General features: G+C 49.7%; 1 protein-coding gene across 1 annotated transcript in view; it reads left to right on the forward strand.

Moving 5' to 3' along the window:
* Positions 1-17,639, forward strand: part of LOC123770570 (uncharacterized) — a 564,737-nt gene that overhangs the window by 114,031 nt on the left and 433,067 nt on the right. The window contains 2 exon segments of the mRNA XM_069301599.1: positions 3,218-3,347; positions 14,217-15,697. Of these exon segments, the coding sequence (XP_069157700.1) occupies positions 3,218-3,347; positions 14,217-15,697 (1,611 nt within the window).

Consider the following 17,639-nt stretch of genomic DNA (forward strand, 5'->3'; position numbering starts at 1 on the left):
TCCTGGCCCCATGCTCCCCCCCCACACACACCAGTCCTGGCCCCATGCTCCCCCCCACACACCAGTCCTGGCCCCATGCTCCTCCCCCACACACACCAGTCCTGGCCCCATGCTCCTCCCCCACACACCAGTCCTGGCCCCCTGCTCCCCCCCACACACCAGTCCTGGCCCCATGCTCCCCCCCCCCCCACGCACCAGTCCTGGCCCCATGCTCCCCCCCCACACACACCAGTCCTGGCCCCATGCTCCCCCCCACACACCAGTCCTGGCCCCATGCTCCTCCCCCACACACACCAGTCCTGGCCCCATGCTCCCCCCCCCCACACACCAGTCCTGGCCCCATGCTCCTCCCCGCACACACCAGTCCTGGCTCCATGCTCTCCCCCACACACCAGTCCTGGCCCCATGCTCCCCCCCCCCTTCCCCCCCCCCCCCCCACACACACACACACACACACACACACACACACACACACACACACACACACACACACACAAAGTTAGTAGACGTTATAGACAGGAATTTCCTAACACAACATGTGAAGGAAGACACAAGGGAAAGAGGAGGAGATGCACCGAGCCTATTAGACCTGATTTTCACCCAGAACGTAGACGATATCGAGAATTTGGAACATGAAATACCTCTAGGGGCCAGTGACCATTGTGTCCTAGTCTTTGACTACATGATGGAACTCAAACTTATGACCATGGGACAAGAGATCTGGGAAAGGAGAGTTGACTACAGGAAAGGGGACTATAAGAGGATAAGGGACTATCTGGGTGAAGTGCAGTGGGAGGAAGAAATTAGAGGAAAAACAGTCCAAGATATGATGGACCTAGTCATACAGAAATGCCAGGAGGCCGAAGAGAGATTTATACCAACAGTAAAGGGAAAAAATAAGAAGGAATATAATAACCCATGGTTTAATAGACAGTGTCAGGAAGCAAAGATAGCCAGCAGGCGGGAGTGGAGGAAGTACAGAAGACAAAGAACAGAGGACAACAGAAGCAGATACAACAGAGCTAGGAACGATTACATTAACATAAGACGAACATCGGAAAGGGACTATGAGAACGATATTGCAATCAAAGCGAAAAAACAACCTAAGTTACTACACAGTCATATAAGAAGAAAAATGTCGGTGAAGGACCAAGTGACAAGACTAAGGAAGACAGAGGAGGCATATACTGAAAGTGACAAGGAAATCTGCGAGGCACTGAATGCCAGTTTCCATGGAGTGTTCACTACCGAGCCTGAGCAGCTCCCATTGTTGGAAGGGGTTACCCTAGATGAAAGACTATCAGATATAGAGGTGACAGCAGAGGAGGTAATGAAACAGTTGACAACTCTAGATGCAACTAAAGCAGTTGGACCAGACAAAGTATCACCGTGGATACTAAAAGAGGCAGCGCAGGCCCTCGGCGTACCTCTGGCAAGGATCTTTAATGAGTCTTTAATGAGTAATGTGTCGGGAGAATTGCCCAATTGCTGGAAGAAGGCAAATGTCATACTGATCTTCAAGAAAGGCGATAGGGAGGAGGCACTTAACTATAGACCTGTATCACTGACAAGCATCCCCTGTAAAATACTGGAAAGAATAATTAGGCTACGACTGGTTGCACACCTGGAGAACATTAGGTTTGTGAACAAACATCAACATGGGTTCTGGAAAGGGAAATCATGCCTAGCAAACTTTTTGGAATTTTATGATAAAATAAAGAGGATAAGACAGGACAGAGATGGTTGGGCAGACTGTGTATTTCTGGACAGCCAAAAAGCCTTTGATATAGTTCCGCACATGAGACTGCTGTTCAAACTTGAGAGGCAGGCGGGGGTGGGAGGAAAGGTCCTAGCATGGATAAAGAACTACCTAACAGGAAGGAGCCAAAGAGTTACGGTAAGGGGCGAGAAGTCGGACTGGCGAACAGTAACGAGTGGAGTATCTCAAGGATCGGTGCTGGGACCAATTCTATTTCTAGTATATGTTAACGACATGTTTACAGGAGTAGAGTCCTACACGTCGATGTTTGAGGATGATACAAAGTTGATGAGAAGAGTTGTGACAGATGAGGATTGCAGGATCCTCCAAGAGGACCCGAACAAGTTGCAGAGATGGTCAGAGAAATGGCTACTGGAGTTCAACACGAGCAAATGTAAAGTTATGGAAATGGGACTAGGAGATAGGAGACCAAAGGGACAGTACACAATGAAGGCGAACTGCCTACCTGTGACGACGCGCGAAAGAGACCTGGGTGTGGATGTAACACCTAATCTATCTCCTGAGGCACATATAAATAGGATAACGACAGCAGCGTACTCTACACTGGCGAAAGTTAGAACATCATTCAGAAACCTAAGTAAGGATGCATTTAGGGCACTTTACACTGCCTATGTGAGGCCAGTCTTAGAGTATGCCGCCTCATCATGGAGTCCCCATCTGAAGAAGCATATAAGGAAACTGGAAAAGGTTCAGACGAAAGATGGGGTATGAGGAGTACCTGAGGGAACTGTGCCTTTCGACACTAGGAAGAAGGGAGAGGAAAGAACATGATAGGAACGTATAAAATACTCGGGGGGGGGGGGGGGGGGGGGGAGGGATTGACAGAGTGGACATAGACGAAATGTTCACATGGAATAGTAACAGAACGAGGGGACATGGGTGGAAGCTGGAAAATCATCTGAGTCAGATGTTAGGAAGTTTTCTTTTAGCGTGAGAGTAGTGGGAAAGTGGAATCCACTTAAGGAACAGGTTGTGGAAGCAAATACTATTCATAATTTTAAAATTAGATATGATAGGGAAATAGGACCATAGTCATTGCTGTAAACAACCAATGCTCGAAAGGCAGGATCCAAGAGTCAATGCTCGATCCTGCAGACACAATTAGGCGAGTACACACTCACCACCCACCCACCCACCCACCCACGCACGCACGCACGCACGCACACCCACCCACGCACAACCCACGCACGCACACCCACCCACCCATCCACGCACACCCACCCACCCACGCACACCCACCCACCCACGCACGCACAACCCACGCACGCACACCCACCCACCCACCCACCCACGCACGCACACCCACGCACCCACACACGCACACCCACGCACACCCACCCACCCACCCACGCATGCACACGCACGCACACCCACCCACCCACGCACGCATGAACAAACACACACTACTCTAAGTAACGTGGTGCTTGTGTGTTTCAGACAGCGGCGGCGGCATCATCGTCATCAGGAGGAGCAGCGTCGTCGTCAGGAGGGGCGGCGTCCCCCACCAGTGAGTGCCGGAGTGCCACACCCATGGAGTGGCTGCCTGAACCCCCCGAGGCCGCCAGAGGTCAGAACTCCAAGGTTCATCACTCTTCTCTCTTCTCTCACTCGCGCGTGCACACACACACACACACACACACACACACACACACACACACACACACACACACACACGTGCACACACACATAGGGGGGATATCGGAACGTTTCGGACGTCATCAGTTGTCATCAGCCCATCCACTAAACAAAGGCCAAAGACCATTCCATGCACCTGCCAAACCCCAGCTGTTTATGAATGAACAACGGTTTACACTAGACTCACAACTGATGACGTTCGAACACTTCTGGAACAAGTGCTTTGTTCACTACCTCTGTTCGAACCGCAACGCTGTAAATGCTTCACCCATGTACTATATCCTCGAAGCCCACGGCCATTCTGTCCTCCAAGTACACGCGTTTTCTCGACCCTCTTGTGGTTGTCGCCGTCAGACCTTTGAGTTTGTGAAAATCACCGTTGATAGTAGGACCCTTCCACTCTCTAATTCTTGCTGGTGCCAGATGCTCCATTCAGGAGTACATTCCCTCTCCAATACTTTGCAATAACTGCTGGAAGTTCGGGCATGATGCCTTCAAATGCACAAGTACTGTGTATCTATGCCCCATGTGTGGGGCAAATGATCACTCTGTCAGAGTGCTCGTCTTCCCAGGTGCGCTGCCTCAGTTGCAGTGAGGCTCCACCCTACCTTTTCTCGCTCGTGTATACACTACAAACTTGAGGAAGCCGTCCTCAACTTGAAACACCGGAATCGTCCGTCTTTTCCTGAAGTGAGATGCCAAGTTTGCCATCTTGCCCCTTTCACTGGTGCATCCTATGCTCGCGTGTTGCGTTCTACCTCTCCTCGTCCTTCCCATCTAACTCAGTCTCACAACCATTTCCAGGCCTTAGACCCAGACACGCCCACCGCTGCCTCCCGTTCTTTTACATTCTGTCCCGAAGGGGCCCCCTCCTGGTTTTCCATCTGGAGTTTTCCCCCTTCCAACCCAGTCTGCCATGTCTGTCTTCTTTTCCCGATCCTTCTTCCCATCCCTCCCCCCCTCTAGTCTCTTGACCCTCCATGCCACCTGTCTGCCCAGGCTGATGTCCATCATCCTCCCAGATACCTTCATGTTGTTCCCTCCCGTTCATCTTCTGTTGAGACATTAGTCTGTTGCCCAGTACGTTGTTGCTGGAACACCTGTCTCTTTGAGTCAGAAACGTAAGCCTAACTCCTCTCTTTCGTCCTCCCCAGCGAGTAAGAAGGCATCGCTTTCTCCTCACCCCCTCACCTCTGACTATCTTGCTTCGTCCCTTTCCATTTCGGTGGTCGGACCCCGTCCCAGTTATGGAGGTTTCTTTAGCCCCTGATTCTCTCGGTTGCTGCCCTTGCTGAGGTGCGCTTCCCAGTTTCTGCCTCCCCCCCCCCCCTCCATCCACTTGGGCTGGACGGTAGAGCGACGGTCTCACTTTATGCAGATCGGCGTTCAATCCCCGACCTTCCAAGTGGTTGGGCACCATTCCCTCCCCTCCCTGCTCCATCCCAAATCCTTATCCTGACCCTTTCCCAGTGCTATATAGTCATAATGACTTGGCGCTTCTCCTGATAATTCCTTTCCTTCCTCCCCCCCCCCCCCCTTCCTCTCCTGTCCTTGACCGCCCCTCTCGGTTGTCTCCTCCTCCGGAGCCTAACCATCCACCTCTGGTCTGCCCTCCCGCTCCCTTCACTCCATCCTTACTCAGTTTACCCATGCCCCCTAACCCTGACCCTGACCCTGATCCTGAGCTAATTTAATATGTTGTGTTCTTCTTTACTTTTGTTTCTTCATTGTTACTGTTGCTGTCCTTTCTCTCTTTGCCAATGTCTATTCTTCAATGGAATATACGTGGATTTTATGCCAACTTCCATGAACTCTAACTTCTGATTACACAGTTTTCACCACTTTGTGTATGTCTCCGGGAACCAATGCTTGGTGCTCGTCTTGGTTACTTTCGTGGTTATTCCTTTCTCTCCTCCCCACCCTCCAGCTTTTGCTGGGGCCCTTAACTCTACTGCTATCTAAATTCGTACTAATATTCCCTTTGTCCCCCTACTTTTTCAATCGCCTCTCCAATGTTCTGCTGCCCGTGTCTTTGTGAGCAAATGGTATACAGTTCGTTCCATTTATCTCCCCCCAAATGTCCCACGTTCTCTTCCTGATCTTAAGCACCTACTGGACTCCTTGTCGGAGCCTGTGCTCCTGTTGGGTGATTTCAACTGTCGACATACCCTCTGGGGTGATGTTCTGACAAACACCCGAGGCCGTCTTCTCGAACTGTTTGTCCTCTGTTCTTCCCTGTCTCTTGTGAATTCTGGTGAACCCACTCATGTGGACTCTCGGGCTCGCACCCTTTCCTGTCTTGACCTTTCTCTCTGCTCATCTCTTTATTTAGATTTCACATGGCGGGTTCTTGATTACCTCTATAACAGTAACCATTTCTCCATCCTTGTTACCTTTTTCACCCTCTCCTTCCCTAGGTGGCAGTTTGCCAACGCTGACTGGCGCCTTTTCACCCTCCGTGCTACTCTCTCTGACCTCTCTTCTCTGCCTCTCCCTCATACCTTCCTACTTTTTCATGACACCATCTTTGACGCTGCCCTCTGCTCTACCTCCCAGGGCACGCGGAAGTGAGTTCCCTAAGTGAGTTCCCTGGTGGAATGCGAACTGTGCTCGGGCTGTTCGCTGTAAGCGTGCAGCCTGGAAGAAACACCGACGCCAGCAGACGGCTCATTCTTTTATTTTGTTTTGTAAGGCAAGTGTGGTGACCCGTAGGACCATCCGTACTGCTAAACGTGAGAGTTGGAAATCTTGTGTTTCCACCATTACGTCCGGTACTCCTCTGCCGCAGATCTGGAAGAAAATCTGTAAGATAGCGAGTAAGTTCATTCCAGGTGTCTCGCCGGTCCTTCACCTCTGTGGTATTCTTCTGGCAACCCAGTGAAGATCACGACCGAACTGGGTTCCCACTTTTCTACTATTAGCTCTGATTCTTATCTTCCTCAATCCTTCTTTCCTTCGTAAACCCGTTCTTGAATCTCATCCCTTAGATTTCCGCACTCATCTCCATCTTCCCTTTAACGACCCCTACTCTCTCTGAACTTCAGTCTGCCCTGGCTCTCTGCGGTCCTATGGCAGCGGGTGTGGATGACTTTCATTATAAGATGCTTCGCCATCTCCCTCAATGCATGTCTCAGTATATACTGAGTCTGTATAACCAGGTCTGGGAGTCGTCGTCCGTCCCTGAGGACTGGTTCGATACCGTTGTACTCCCTAATCGGAAACCAGAGTCTCTCGGGACATCCCCTAAGGACTTCCACTCTATTGCCCTTACTACTTGTCTGCAAACTCTTTGAGCGTATGGTAAATGTTCGTCTGTTGTGGTTCTTGGAACACTATCACCACCTTTCTCCTTCTCAATTTGGTTTTTGCAAGTGCCGCAACACGACTGATGTCCTGGTGAACTTGGAGGTCTATATTCGTACTGCTTTTGCTGCGAAGACCTCCATTGTTGCTGTCCTTTTTGACCTGACACGACTTGGAGATAGTATATTCTGTCCCAACTTCGTTTTTGGCCTTCGTGGTAATCTCCGTCTCTTCCTCCAAAGCTTCCTCTCTCGTTGTTCCTTTAGAGTCAGGTTTGGGGGCCACTCTTTCTGCCTCTTTTCGGCAAAACGAAGGTGTACCCCAAGATAGCGTTCTGAGTACTACTCTCTTTCTGGTTGCCCTTAATGGCCTTCATTCCTCCCTTCCTTCTGGCATCTTCTCTGCTCTCCATGTCGACGATCTTACTCTTTGCAGTCGAGGTAATGATTTGCCTCTCGAACTTGTAATTGATTCCGTGTCATCTTGGGCCAACAATAATGGCTTCATGTTCTCTGCAACTAAGACTTGTGTTATGCCTTTTACTCGGAAGCATGTCGTTCTACGTCCCTCTTTGTCGCTTTATGGTCATCCCCTTGTGTACAAAGATTAACCGAAACTTTTGGGGTTAATCTTGACACTCGTTTGTCTTGGTCGCCCCATATCTCTTACCTCCGAGTTGAATGCACTAAGGCCCTTAACCTACTTAAGGTTTTGTCCCATACTACTTGAGGAGCGGATAGGCACACGCTCCTCTTTGCATTCCTCTCTTGTACTGTCTAAACTCGATTATGGTTGCCCTGCTTACTCTTCTGCTTCTCCTACTCTTTGCCGTCATGATCCTTTGTACCATGCTGGGTTGTGACTCAGCTCTGGTGCTTTTCGTTCGACTCCCGCCCTCAGCTAGTACGCTGACACTGGCTGCCTGTCTCTCCAGGACCGCCGTAATTGTTACTGTCTTCGCCACCTTGTGCGGTCCTTACAACACCCTTGCTCTCGCCTGTGTCGTGCTGTGACTTTTACCCCTCCTGTAGTTCCTGTTCCCCTTCACCATCTCCCTCTTTCTGTCCGGTTGTCTCGCCTGCAACATTCTCTTTCGGTTAGTATTACTAATATTTCTCCTTGTGTTGTTCAGTCCTTGCCCCCCATGGAGGGTCCCCCTTCCTCAATATTGCAAATCCCTGACCCATATCACTAAAGCTTTTCCCCCTCCTACAGTTCTGAAACGCCTTTTCCTTGAACACATTTCTTCAAATTCCTGCTCAGTTTCCATCTTCATCGATGGGTCAAAGTCTGCAGACAGTGTTGGCTACTGTTGTTTTTCCTGACCACACCTATGTGTTGCCTGCCTTCGGAGACTAGCATCTTCACAGCAGAACTTTATGCTATTCTCTATGCTCTTCGTCTCCTGCTTTCTCACTGTCAATCCTCCTTTGTGGTTGTAGTTGACTCTGGTAGTGCCCTCATGGCTCTGCAGTCCTTGAATCCAGTCCATCCGGTGGTCATCGAGATTCAACATTGGCTGTTTCTTATCTCCAGTTGATTCAAGACCGTTTTTTGCTGGGTTCCCAGCCATATTGATGTCTCTTTAGATGAGCATGCGGACGCTGCCGCTAAGGAAGCTGTCCGCACTTGTCCCATCTCCCATAAAGGTATTCTTTATTCCGACTTTTACCCAGTTATTCATGCCTCCAGCCTTGCCCATTGGCAGGGTTGTTGGTCTCGTGTTACTGGTAACAAACTCTTAATAGTGTGTCCCCGTGGCCTTCCTCCTGCCACCGTAACTGGCGGTGGGAAACAGCTATGGCGAGGTAGTGTATTGGCCATACACGTTTAACTCGGTCACCTTTTTTTTTTTTTGAGATATATACAAGATTTGTTACATTCTCGTACAGCCACTAGTATGTGCAGCGTTTCATGCAGGTCCCTGGAATACGATCCCCGCCACGAAGAATCGTTGTTACAACCAAGTACACATTTTACTGTTGAGTTAAACAGAGGCTACAGTTAAGGATTTGCGCCCAGTAAATCCTCCCCGGCCAGGATACGAACCCATGACAAAGCGCTCGCGGAACGCCAGGCGAGTGTCTTACCACTACACCACGGAGACTTAATGGAGTGCCGCCCTGCTCCTTAAGGTCCAACTTGCATTGTCCCTCTTACAGTCTTGCACATTCTTGTTGAATGTCCTGACTTACAGGACGAGCGTGAGTCTTGCTTTCCGACTGTCCCCCACGGTCACTTGTCCCATGATAGAAATCTTAGTGAATCGGATACTTTTGATATCGTTCGCCTTATGCGTTTCTGTTCTCGTATTGGCATCCTTGGTGGTATTTAGCGCCCCTCTGATTATCCCGCACATTTGATGGTGTTGCATAGCCTTCCCGGCTTGGTACCTTTGATAAATACTTGCCCAGTCGTAGGGCATATCAGGAGGAGCCTTGTGGTGGATTCGAACCTGCTCACTTTGTACTCCAAAGCTGGCGCCCTAGACCACGAGGACGCTACATAGTCCCACGACCCCTCTGAACCCCCTTCCCACGACCCCTCTGATCCCCCCCACGACCCCTCTCAGCACCCCCCACCACGACCCCTCTCCACCACCCCCACCACGACCACTCTCAACCCCCCCCCCCCACACGACCCCTCTGTCACTGTCCGCGAAATTAAAAAAGAAATTCCCGAGAAATTTCTCCACAATTTTGCATGTAATTGTTGCCCGATATTGTTGTTGCAACAGTGTGTAGTGAAGGTACAGTGGTGACTGTGTGTAGTGAAGGTACAGTGGTGACTGTGTGTAGTGAAGGTACAGTGATGACTGTGTGTAGTGAAGGTACAGTGATGACTGTGTGTAGTGAAGGTACAGTGATGACTGTGTGTAGTGAAGGTACAGTGATGACTGTGTGTAGTGAAGGTACAGTGACGACTGTGTGTAGTGAAGGTACAGTGACGACTGTGTGTAGTGAAGGTACAGTGACGACTGTGTGTAGTGAAGGTACAGTGATGACTGTGTGTAGTGAAGGTACAGTGATGACTGTGTGTAGTGAAGGTACAGTGACGACTGTGTGTAGTGAAGGTACAGTGGTGACTGTGTGTAGTGAAGGTACAGTGACGACTGTGTAGTGAAGGTACAGTGATGACTGTGTGTAGTGAAGGTACAGTGATGACTGTGTAGTGAAGGTACAGTGATGACTGGTGTGTAGTGAAGGTACAGTGACGACTGTGTGTAGTGAAGGTACAGTGATGACTGTGGTGTGTAGTGAAGGTACAGTGACGACTGTGTGTAGTGAAGGTACAGTGGTGACTGTGTGTAGTGAAGGTACAGTGATGACTGTGTGTAGTGAAGGTACAGTGATGACTGTGTGTAGTGAAGGTACAGTGATGACTGTGTGTAGTGAAGGTACAGTGATGACTGTGTGTAGTGAAGGTACAGTGATGACTGTGTGTAGTGAAGGTACAGTGACGACTGTGTGTAGTGAAGGTACAGTGACGACTGTGTGTAGTGAAGGTACAGTGATTGTGTGTAGTGAAGGTACAGTGATGACTGTGGTGTGTAGTGAAGGTACAGTGACGACTGTGTGTAGTGAAGGTACAGTGATTACTGTGTGTAGTGAAGGTACAGTGATGACTGTGGTGTGTAGTGAAGGTACAGTGATGACTGTGTATAGTGAAGGTACAGTGATGACTGTGTGTAGTGAAGGTATAGTGATTGTGTGTAGTGAAGGTACAGTGATGACTGTGGTGTGTAGTGAAGGTACAGTGATGACTGTGTGTAGTGAAGGTACAGTGATGACTGTGTGTAGTGAAGGTATAGTGATGACTGTGGTGTGTAGTGAAGGTACAGTGATGACTGTGGTGTGTAGTGAAGGTACAGTGATGACTGTGTGTAGTGAAGGTACAATGATGACTGTGTGTAGTGAAGGTACAGTGATGACTGTGTGTAGTGAAGGTACAGTGATTGTGTGTAGTGAAGGTACAGTGATTGTGTGTAGTGAAGGTACAGTGATGACTGTGTGTAGTGAAGGTACAGTGATGACTGTGTGTAGTGAAGGTACAGTGATGACTGTGTGTGTAGTGAAGGTACAGTGATGACTGTGTGTAGTGAAGGTACAGTGATGACTGTGTGTAGTGAAGGTACAGTGATGACTGTGTGTAGTGAAGGTACAGTGATTGTAGTGTAGTGAAGGTACAGTGATGAGTGTGTAGTGAAGGTACAGTGATGACTGTGGTGTGTAGTGAAGGTACAGTGACGACTGTGTGTAGTGAAGGTACAGTGATGACTGTGTAGTGAAGGTACAGTGATGACTGTGGTGTGTAGTGAAGGTACAGTGACGACTGTGTAGTGAAGGTACAGTGACGACTGTGTAGTGAAGGTACAGTGGTGACTGTGTGTAGTGAAGGTACAGTGGTGACTGTGTGTAGTGAAGGTACAGTGGTGACTGTGTGTAGTGAAGGTACAGTGATGACTGTGTGTAGTGAAGGTACAGTGATGACTGTGTGTAGTGAAGGTACAGTGATGACTGTGTAGTGAAGGTACAGTGATGACTGTGTGTAGTGAAGGTACAGTGATGACTGTGTGTAGTGAAGGTACAGTGATGACTGTAGTGTAGTGAAGGTACAGTGATGACTGTAGTGTAGTGAAGGTACAGTGATGACTGTAGTGTAGTGAAGGTACAGTGATGACACTGTAGTGAAGGTACAGTGATGACACTGTAGTGAAGGTACAGTGACATGACCAGTGCAATATGCCACACAACTCTGGCCATAAAGAGAACAAAATAGTTTAGGTCAACAAACCCAAAACTGAAGTGAATTCCGCCGAATTATTGGACGCGTCTGACCCTGGGTTTTGATTGGTGTAGCCATACAGAGGTTCAGGTGAAGGGAAGGGGGGGGACATGGGGCCGTGTGTGTGGGGGGTTAACCATCCCATTCTCTCGTGTAACAGCCGGACAGGCTCATCTCTCCCACTTGGCACCATGCGGCACCGACACAGAGTGCCACAGGTCAGAGATCCACAAGAGGTAACTTGCCTCTCCAGGTAATATGAGAGGTGCTGCCACTCTCAACTGTTCTAATTCTAGAAGAGGACAATGCGCAGGTTTTATGAGCGTGGCGAGTAATGAACCCGTGGCGCAGTGGTGAGACTACCTGTCCCGAGCGCGATTTGATCTGGGTTCCTATCCTGGCCGGGGAGGATTGACTAGGCGGCAGTCCTTAACTGTAGCCTCTAACTCCTGAAACAGGTTGTAACTGGCAGTCTGTGGTCTGGCAGCCAGGTCTGGCAGCCAGGTCTTGACCAATTGGATTCCATTTGGCCTATTAAAAATTCCATTATTTTGGTTATAATATTAGCCAATACTGTCACTAAAATGTGATCAAATGATGTAATTTTGGATAGTTGGATATTCAATTTACGACGAATTGGAATCTTTAAAGTTTGTAACTTTTAGATTAATACAACTTTATCGGTCTGTTTTGGTTTGAATATTAAGAGATCTGAGGATGAAAGTCTTTGTTCGTTCGTAAGTAATTTCTTCATAACTTCTTTAAGTGTTTTAATCTCTCACAATTAAGGTCAACTTTCTGGTGCTGGATAGTTGTAATTTAGTGTCATAATGGGTTATTAGTAATTAATGTGACGGTCAGTGATCATATTATTGTCATCTGGAGCCGTTTTCTCTCCAGTAAAGTCACTCAAGCTACTGACTTGTGCTTAATGAATATTTATTCATCATTAATTTACAAAACAAGAATAATATTTTCCCCAGACCTTTCTGTATATGATATACACAGAGGTCTGCGTATGTCCTCCTACAAAGAACGTCGCTTTTCGCACGTATGCGTTACATAAGGCTAAAAATGATCGTACTAGATTATGGAAGCGGTTGGCGAAAGTGACATACTGCCCAGTTTTCTGTTTTGGGTCGTCTGGTAGGGTAGGGGAGACCACTTTAAATTGACCGTTTTCTTTAGGTTGTTCCGGGCTGGTACATCACCCTGTGGGGGTTGTTGGGCCCCGCTGTGTCGTGGCTGGTAAGGTTCATGACGGAGAGCCGTCCACGTTCCCGTAGCGCAGTAGCCAGCGTGGTGAGCCCCTACCCAACAGGTTCAGGTCCTGGGCACTGCGAGACGGTCAACGTGTCCTTAACAAATCATTTATCTTTTCAGTTAACAGTACAGAGGTTCCCGCTATGGGTTTGGAAACTGCTGTTGTAGTGTTGATCAGTCATTGGCCAAACTTTGTGGTATTGTTGCAAAGTTGTCAAAGACCCCACTAAATCTTATTCCCTGGGAGCCGGTCGGCCGAGCGGACAGCACGCTGGACTTGTGATTCTGTGGTCCTGGGTTCGATCCCGGGCGCCGGCGAGGAACAATGGGGAGTTTCTTTCATCCTATGCTCCTGTTACTTAGCAGTAAAATAGGTACCTGGGAGTTAGTCATCTGTCATAGGCTGCTTCCTGGGGGTGGAGGCCTGGTCGAGGACCGGGCCGCGGGGACACTAAAGCCCCGAAATCATCTCGAGAACCTCAAGATAACCCCTCAGGCAAACTTTAAGTGATCCTTAGTCAGTTTGACTATACAGGGCTGTAAGAGCACTGGATTAATGGAGAGATCTCTTAGTGTGTCAAATTTTCTGTATATAGGACAAATATTACTATTATTTTGAGACTTAATACTGTAAGAGCTCCGGGTGAGTCCACGACATCAGTGGCGATGGCCGAGTCGTGGTCCAACTCAAAATAGAACACTAAACAATGGGTAAAAATTGTATAAGGTTTGATTTACTAAAGACCTGTTTAAATACTGGTTTAGGAACGGTCATAAATTTTTGTAGCAAATTACCAAATAATATAATGAACGTGGGATCGATGGAGTGTTCCGAACATATTTTACATGCGTAAATGCGTTTGGGTGGATATGAATAGACGCTGCCTTGTATTGGTCAATAGGCCTTCTGCACTTTGGTTTATTAAGTTGATTGAGTATTGCAGGGAATGAGTCACAATAACGTGGCTAAAGTAAGTTTACCAGACCACACACTAGAAGGTGAAGGGACGACGACGTTTTGGTCCGTCCTGGACCATTCTCAAATCGACTTGAGAATGGTACAGGACGGACGGAAACGTCGTCGTCCCTTCACCTTCTAGTGTGTGGTCTGGTCAATTTAATTGAGTATTAAGACACGTAACTGTCCATGGCTCGGGACACCATAACATGTCTTCAGTCACCCACTCCACTGAGCTTTTGGACCTGCTGAGACACACGGCTCGTCTATGTTCTCTTAAACACGTCTCAAACCATAAGGACAATCCCATGCGATAACCTTTATATAGGGAACTGAAGAATGCATAGGAATGATCATTTTAATGTTAAACAAATGGTACTTTTATTTGGGGGCCAGATGGCCTCTCAGCCTCATTTTCCGTGGCATATTTGGTGGTGATGCAATGTGGCAATTGCAGTGATATGGGACAATAACAAGGTGTTTATGTTGCAGGTGTAGGTGGACGAGGCGGGAAGCGTGTGTCTGGGCGAGACGATGGGCCGATGGGCCGGCGATTTCTGTCCTGCCTCATGCTGGGCCTGCCTCTTGTTCTCCATCCCGTCATCTTCCTGCGCCTCCTCCTCCACCGCCTCCTCACCTCCATGCACCACCTCACCAAGTGGAAGTCGTGCACCTCCCGCTCCTCCTGGACTTCCTATTCCTCTGAGGTCTTTCGCGCGCGGTCGCGCACCTCCTCGTCAGAGACCGACGCCTCCACACTCCGCAAGAGACGACGGGTCAACCTCACCCTGGACTTCGCGGAGGCCTGCCCCGAGGAGCCGGCGCCCCCGGAGCATGTGGAGAGGAGCCGGGTGTCCCCTGCAGTGCTTCGTGCCAACAGTGAAGAGGCGCCATCCAAACACCACCACAGGAAGGCGTCCACGCCAGGGAGCGCACTGTCGGGGCCTGGATCAGGGCGGAGGCTCAGGGACACCCTGGCGGCCATCAGCACCAACGACGTGAGCGTCACGCTGCAGCAGCTCCTGCCCTCGCGTCTGAGGGCCGCGGACTCCCACAACTCCATCAGCAGCTCCTCCAAGGGCACGACGCCCTCTGGCTCGCCCTCGTTCTTCCAGAAGAGGAGCTTCAGGTTCTCGAGCCTGCATAAGAAGAGGTCCAAGTCGGTCCACGACCAGATCAACTCCTCCGGGTCGACGCCCAACATCGCCCAGTCCCGCGACGACCTGACGCTCTGCGAGGAGGACATCGTGGCATTCCAGCGGCAGCTGCAGAACCTGCCGTCGTACGAGCGCCTCGACGACCAGGACCTGCCGCCGACGCCGCCGCCCTTCAGGCAGCGCTCGCGCTCGGTGCCGCGCGTTACCTTCGAAAGCATGTCCACGCTGCTGGTGCCTCGACCCACGCCCATCGGCCGCTCGCCCACGGCCACCTCGGAGCTCCATACTGGCTTGCTGTCGGCCCAGCTCACTCTCCCGCCCAGCCCCCACCTCTCCCCCACCACACACCTCTCCCCACACCACTTCGCCTCCCCCCTCCTCTCGCCCTCACACTCCGCCCACAACATCGCCGCCTCCACGCCCCTACACTCCCCAGGGATAGGTTCCCCCAGGAACTTGGGCTCCCCGGCCTCCTCACATGTCTCCCCGGTCTCCCAGAGACCCAATTCCCCCTTTCTGTCTCCTGGTTCGCCCTATTCCCCCCACTCCATCCCCTCCCCACGCCTGCGGTCGCCGGCGCTCTCCCCCATCGCGCCCCCCACCAACTATGCCGCCGTGGCGGGCATGGAGGAGGCGCCGCCGCTCTCCGCCCTGCCCTCCTGCCTGCAGGCACGTGGCGGCGGTGGCGGCGAAGACCTGCGGGGGTCGTCACGCTCCAGCTCCGTCACCCCAACACGCTACCGCAGGTTCGACTCGCCGGTGTACATTGTGGTCGACATCCCTGCTGTGCACCGGGCTGTGCTGCTCTGTGTTGAGGTAAGGTCACTGCGTGTGTGTGCGTGTGTGTGTGTGTGTGCGAGCGTGTGTGCGCGCACGTGTGTGTGCGCACATGTGTATGCATGCGTGTGAGCGTGCTACTCTAGATGTGCTTGCAGTGTCTTCCCTTCATCCTATACTGCTGTACTGGTCATCACATTTCTGCTTCAATCTACATAACATTACATTTCTCTCGGTTAAATTCTAGCATCCAGTTTTCAGACCATTTTTGGAGTGTCTAAATTCGTTTGCAATACATCACAATCCCTATCCTGACTCCTCATTAGTTTTGCATTATCTGAAAACATTGATATGAAGGACCAAATTTCTCCCGTGAGGTTGTAGCGTATATTAGAAACAGAATGGGTCCTAGAACCGACCCTTGGGGTACTCCACTTGTAACCTCTCTCCTCTATGATGTGTCTCCCCTCACTATAACCCTTTGGTTCCTTCCTGTGAGATACTCCCTGACCCACCTTATGACAGCTTGCTTCTCTAGTTTGAGTAGGAATCGTTTGTGCGGGACTGTATCAAATGATTTCCGACAGTCCAGGAATATGCAGTCTGCTCATTCTTCTGTTATGTTTGATTTCTATCTTATTGTAGAATTGCAGCAAGTTTTTTCAAGCAAGATTTTCCTTTACTTCTGATGTTTTGAGACAAAATTCATCTGTTCTGAATGTTCTAATAGCTTGCTTCAACTCGGTCTATATTTACTTGTAAGGGATACTTGTGACACAAGGCTGTAGTTTAACATTTGCCTCCCCACTTTCTTGTAGATTAGCATCACATTTGCAGTTTTCAAGCTTTCAGGAAGTTCTCCCGAATTCTGAGAGGAATTAAAGATTATGGCAAGTGGGCTCCACAATGCTTCAGCTGCCTCTTTTAGTATCCCTGGAGATATTTTGCCAGGTCCCACCACTTTTGTTACATCCGGTTCCTGTAGTTGCTTCTTTACTTCTGTCGTCAATCATTTCAGTGAGGCGGCACCTCGAGAATCACCTCAAAAGATACCTGATCAATCAGGATAAAACTCACATGTCAGGCTGCGAGCAGCCGCATCGAACAGCCTGGCTGATAAAACCAGCAACCAGGAGGCCTGGTAACAGACCGGGCAGCGGGGAAACTGATCCCGGAAATCGTCAACAGGTAGAGGGTTTCCTGTAAATGCCCGTTTGGTTTGGGCTCTGAGCTCCAGTGGCAAATTAGGTGAAGACTTCCTGGAATCTCTCGTTCTTGCTCACCTTCTCATACTCTGTAAATGTGTCTGCTTCTGTTCTTAGTGTTATTACCTGTTCTTCACTATTGCAGGCGATGAGTCACAATAACGTGGCTGAAGTATGTTCACCAGACCACACACGGGAAGGTGAAGGGACGACGACGTTTCTGTCCGTCCTGGACCATTCAGGTCGAAACGTCGTCGTCCCTTCACCTTCTAGTGTGGTCTGGTAAACATCCTTCACTGTTTCTGTCCTCCTGACGTAGCTGTCCTCCTGACGTAGCTGTCCTCCTGACGTAGCTGTCCTCCTGACGTAGCTGTCCTCCTGACGTAGCTGTGAAGCAATTTGGGGTAGTTGGTCAGCCAGCTTGTATCCCTGATTAACCCAGGGGTGTCACCTGGGCATTTCGATATTTTTCCCCCCATTTGGGCCGTGACAAACTTGTGTGCTGCTTCCTGACGCTGCTGGGTGATGACGTCTGTCATGTCTTGTCCAATCTTGACCTTCAGCTCTGTTATCTATGGTATTTCTATTAGGAATTTTCTTATTTCCCTTTTGCAATGCCAGTCTTTTGTTTTCTGGTCCCTTTCTTGACTAAGGTAAGATAAGGTAATCAGAAATAAAAGCACTCTGCCAGTATTATAATATAGCACTGAGACGGGATAGGAGGATATGGATCTGGCAATAAGGTGGAGGGAAGGAATTGTGCCCAACCACTTTGA

Source organism: Procambarus clarkii, chromosome 46 (genome assembly GCF_040958095.1).
Source record: "Procambarus clarkii isolate CNS0578487 chromosome 46, FALCON_Pclarkii_2.0, whole genome shotgun sequence".
Classification (NCBI taxonomy): Eukaryota; Metazoa; Arthropoda; class Malacostraca; order Decapoda; family Cambaridae; genus Procambarus; species Procambarus clarkii.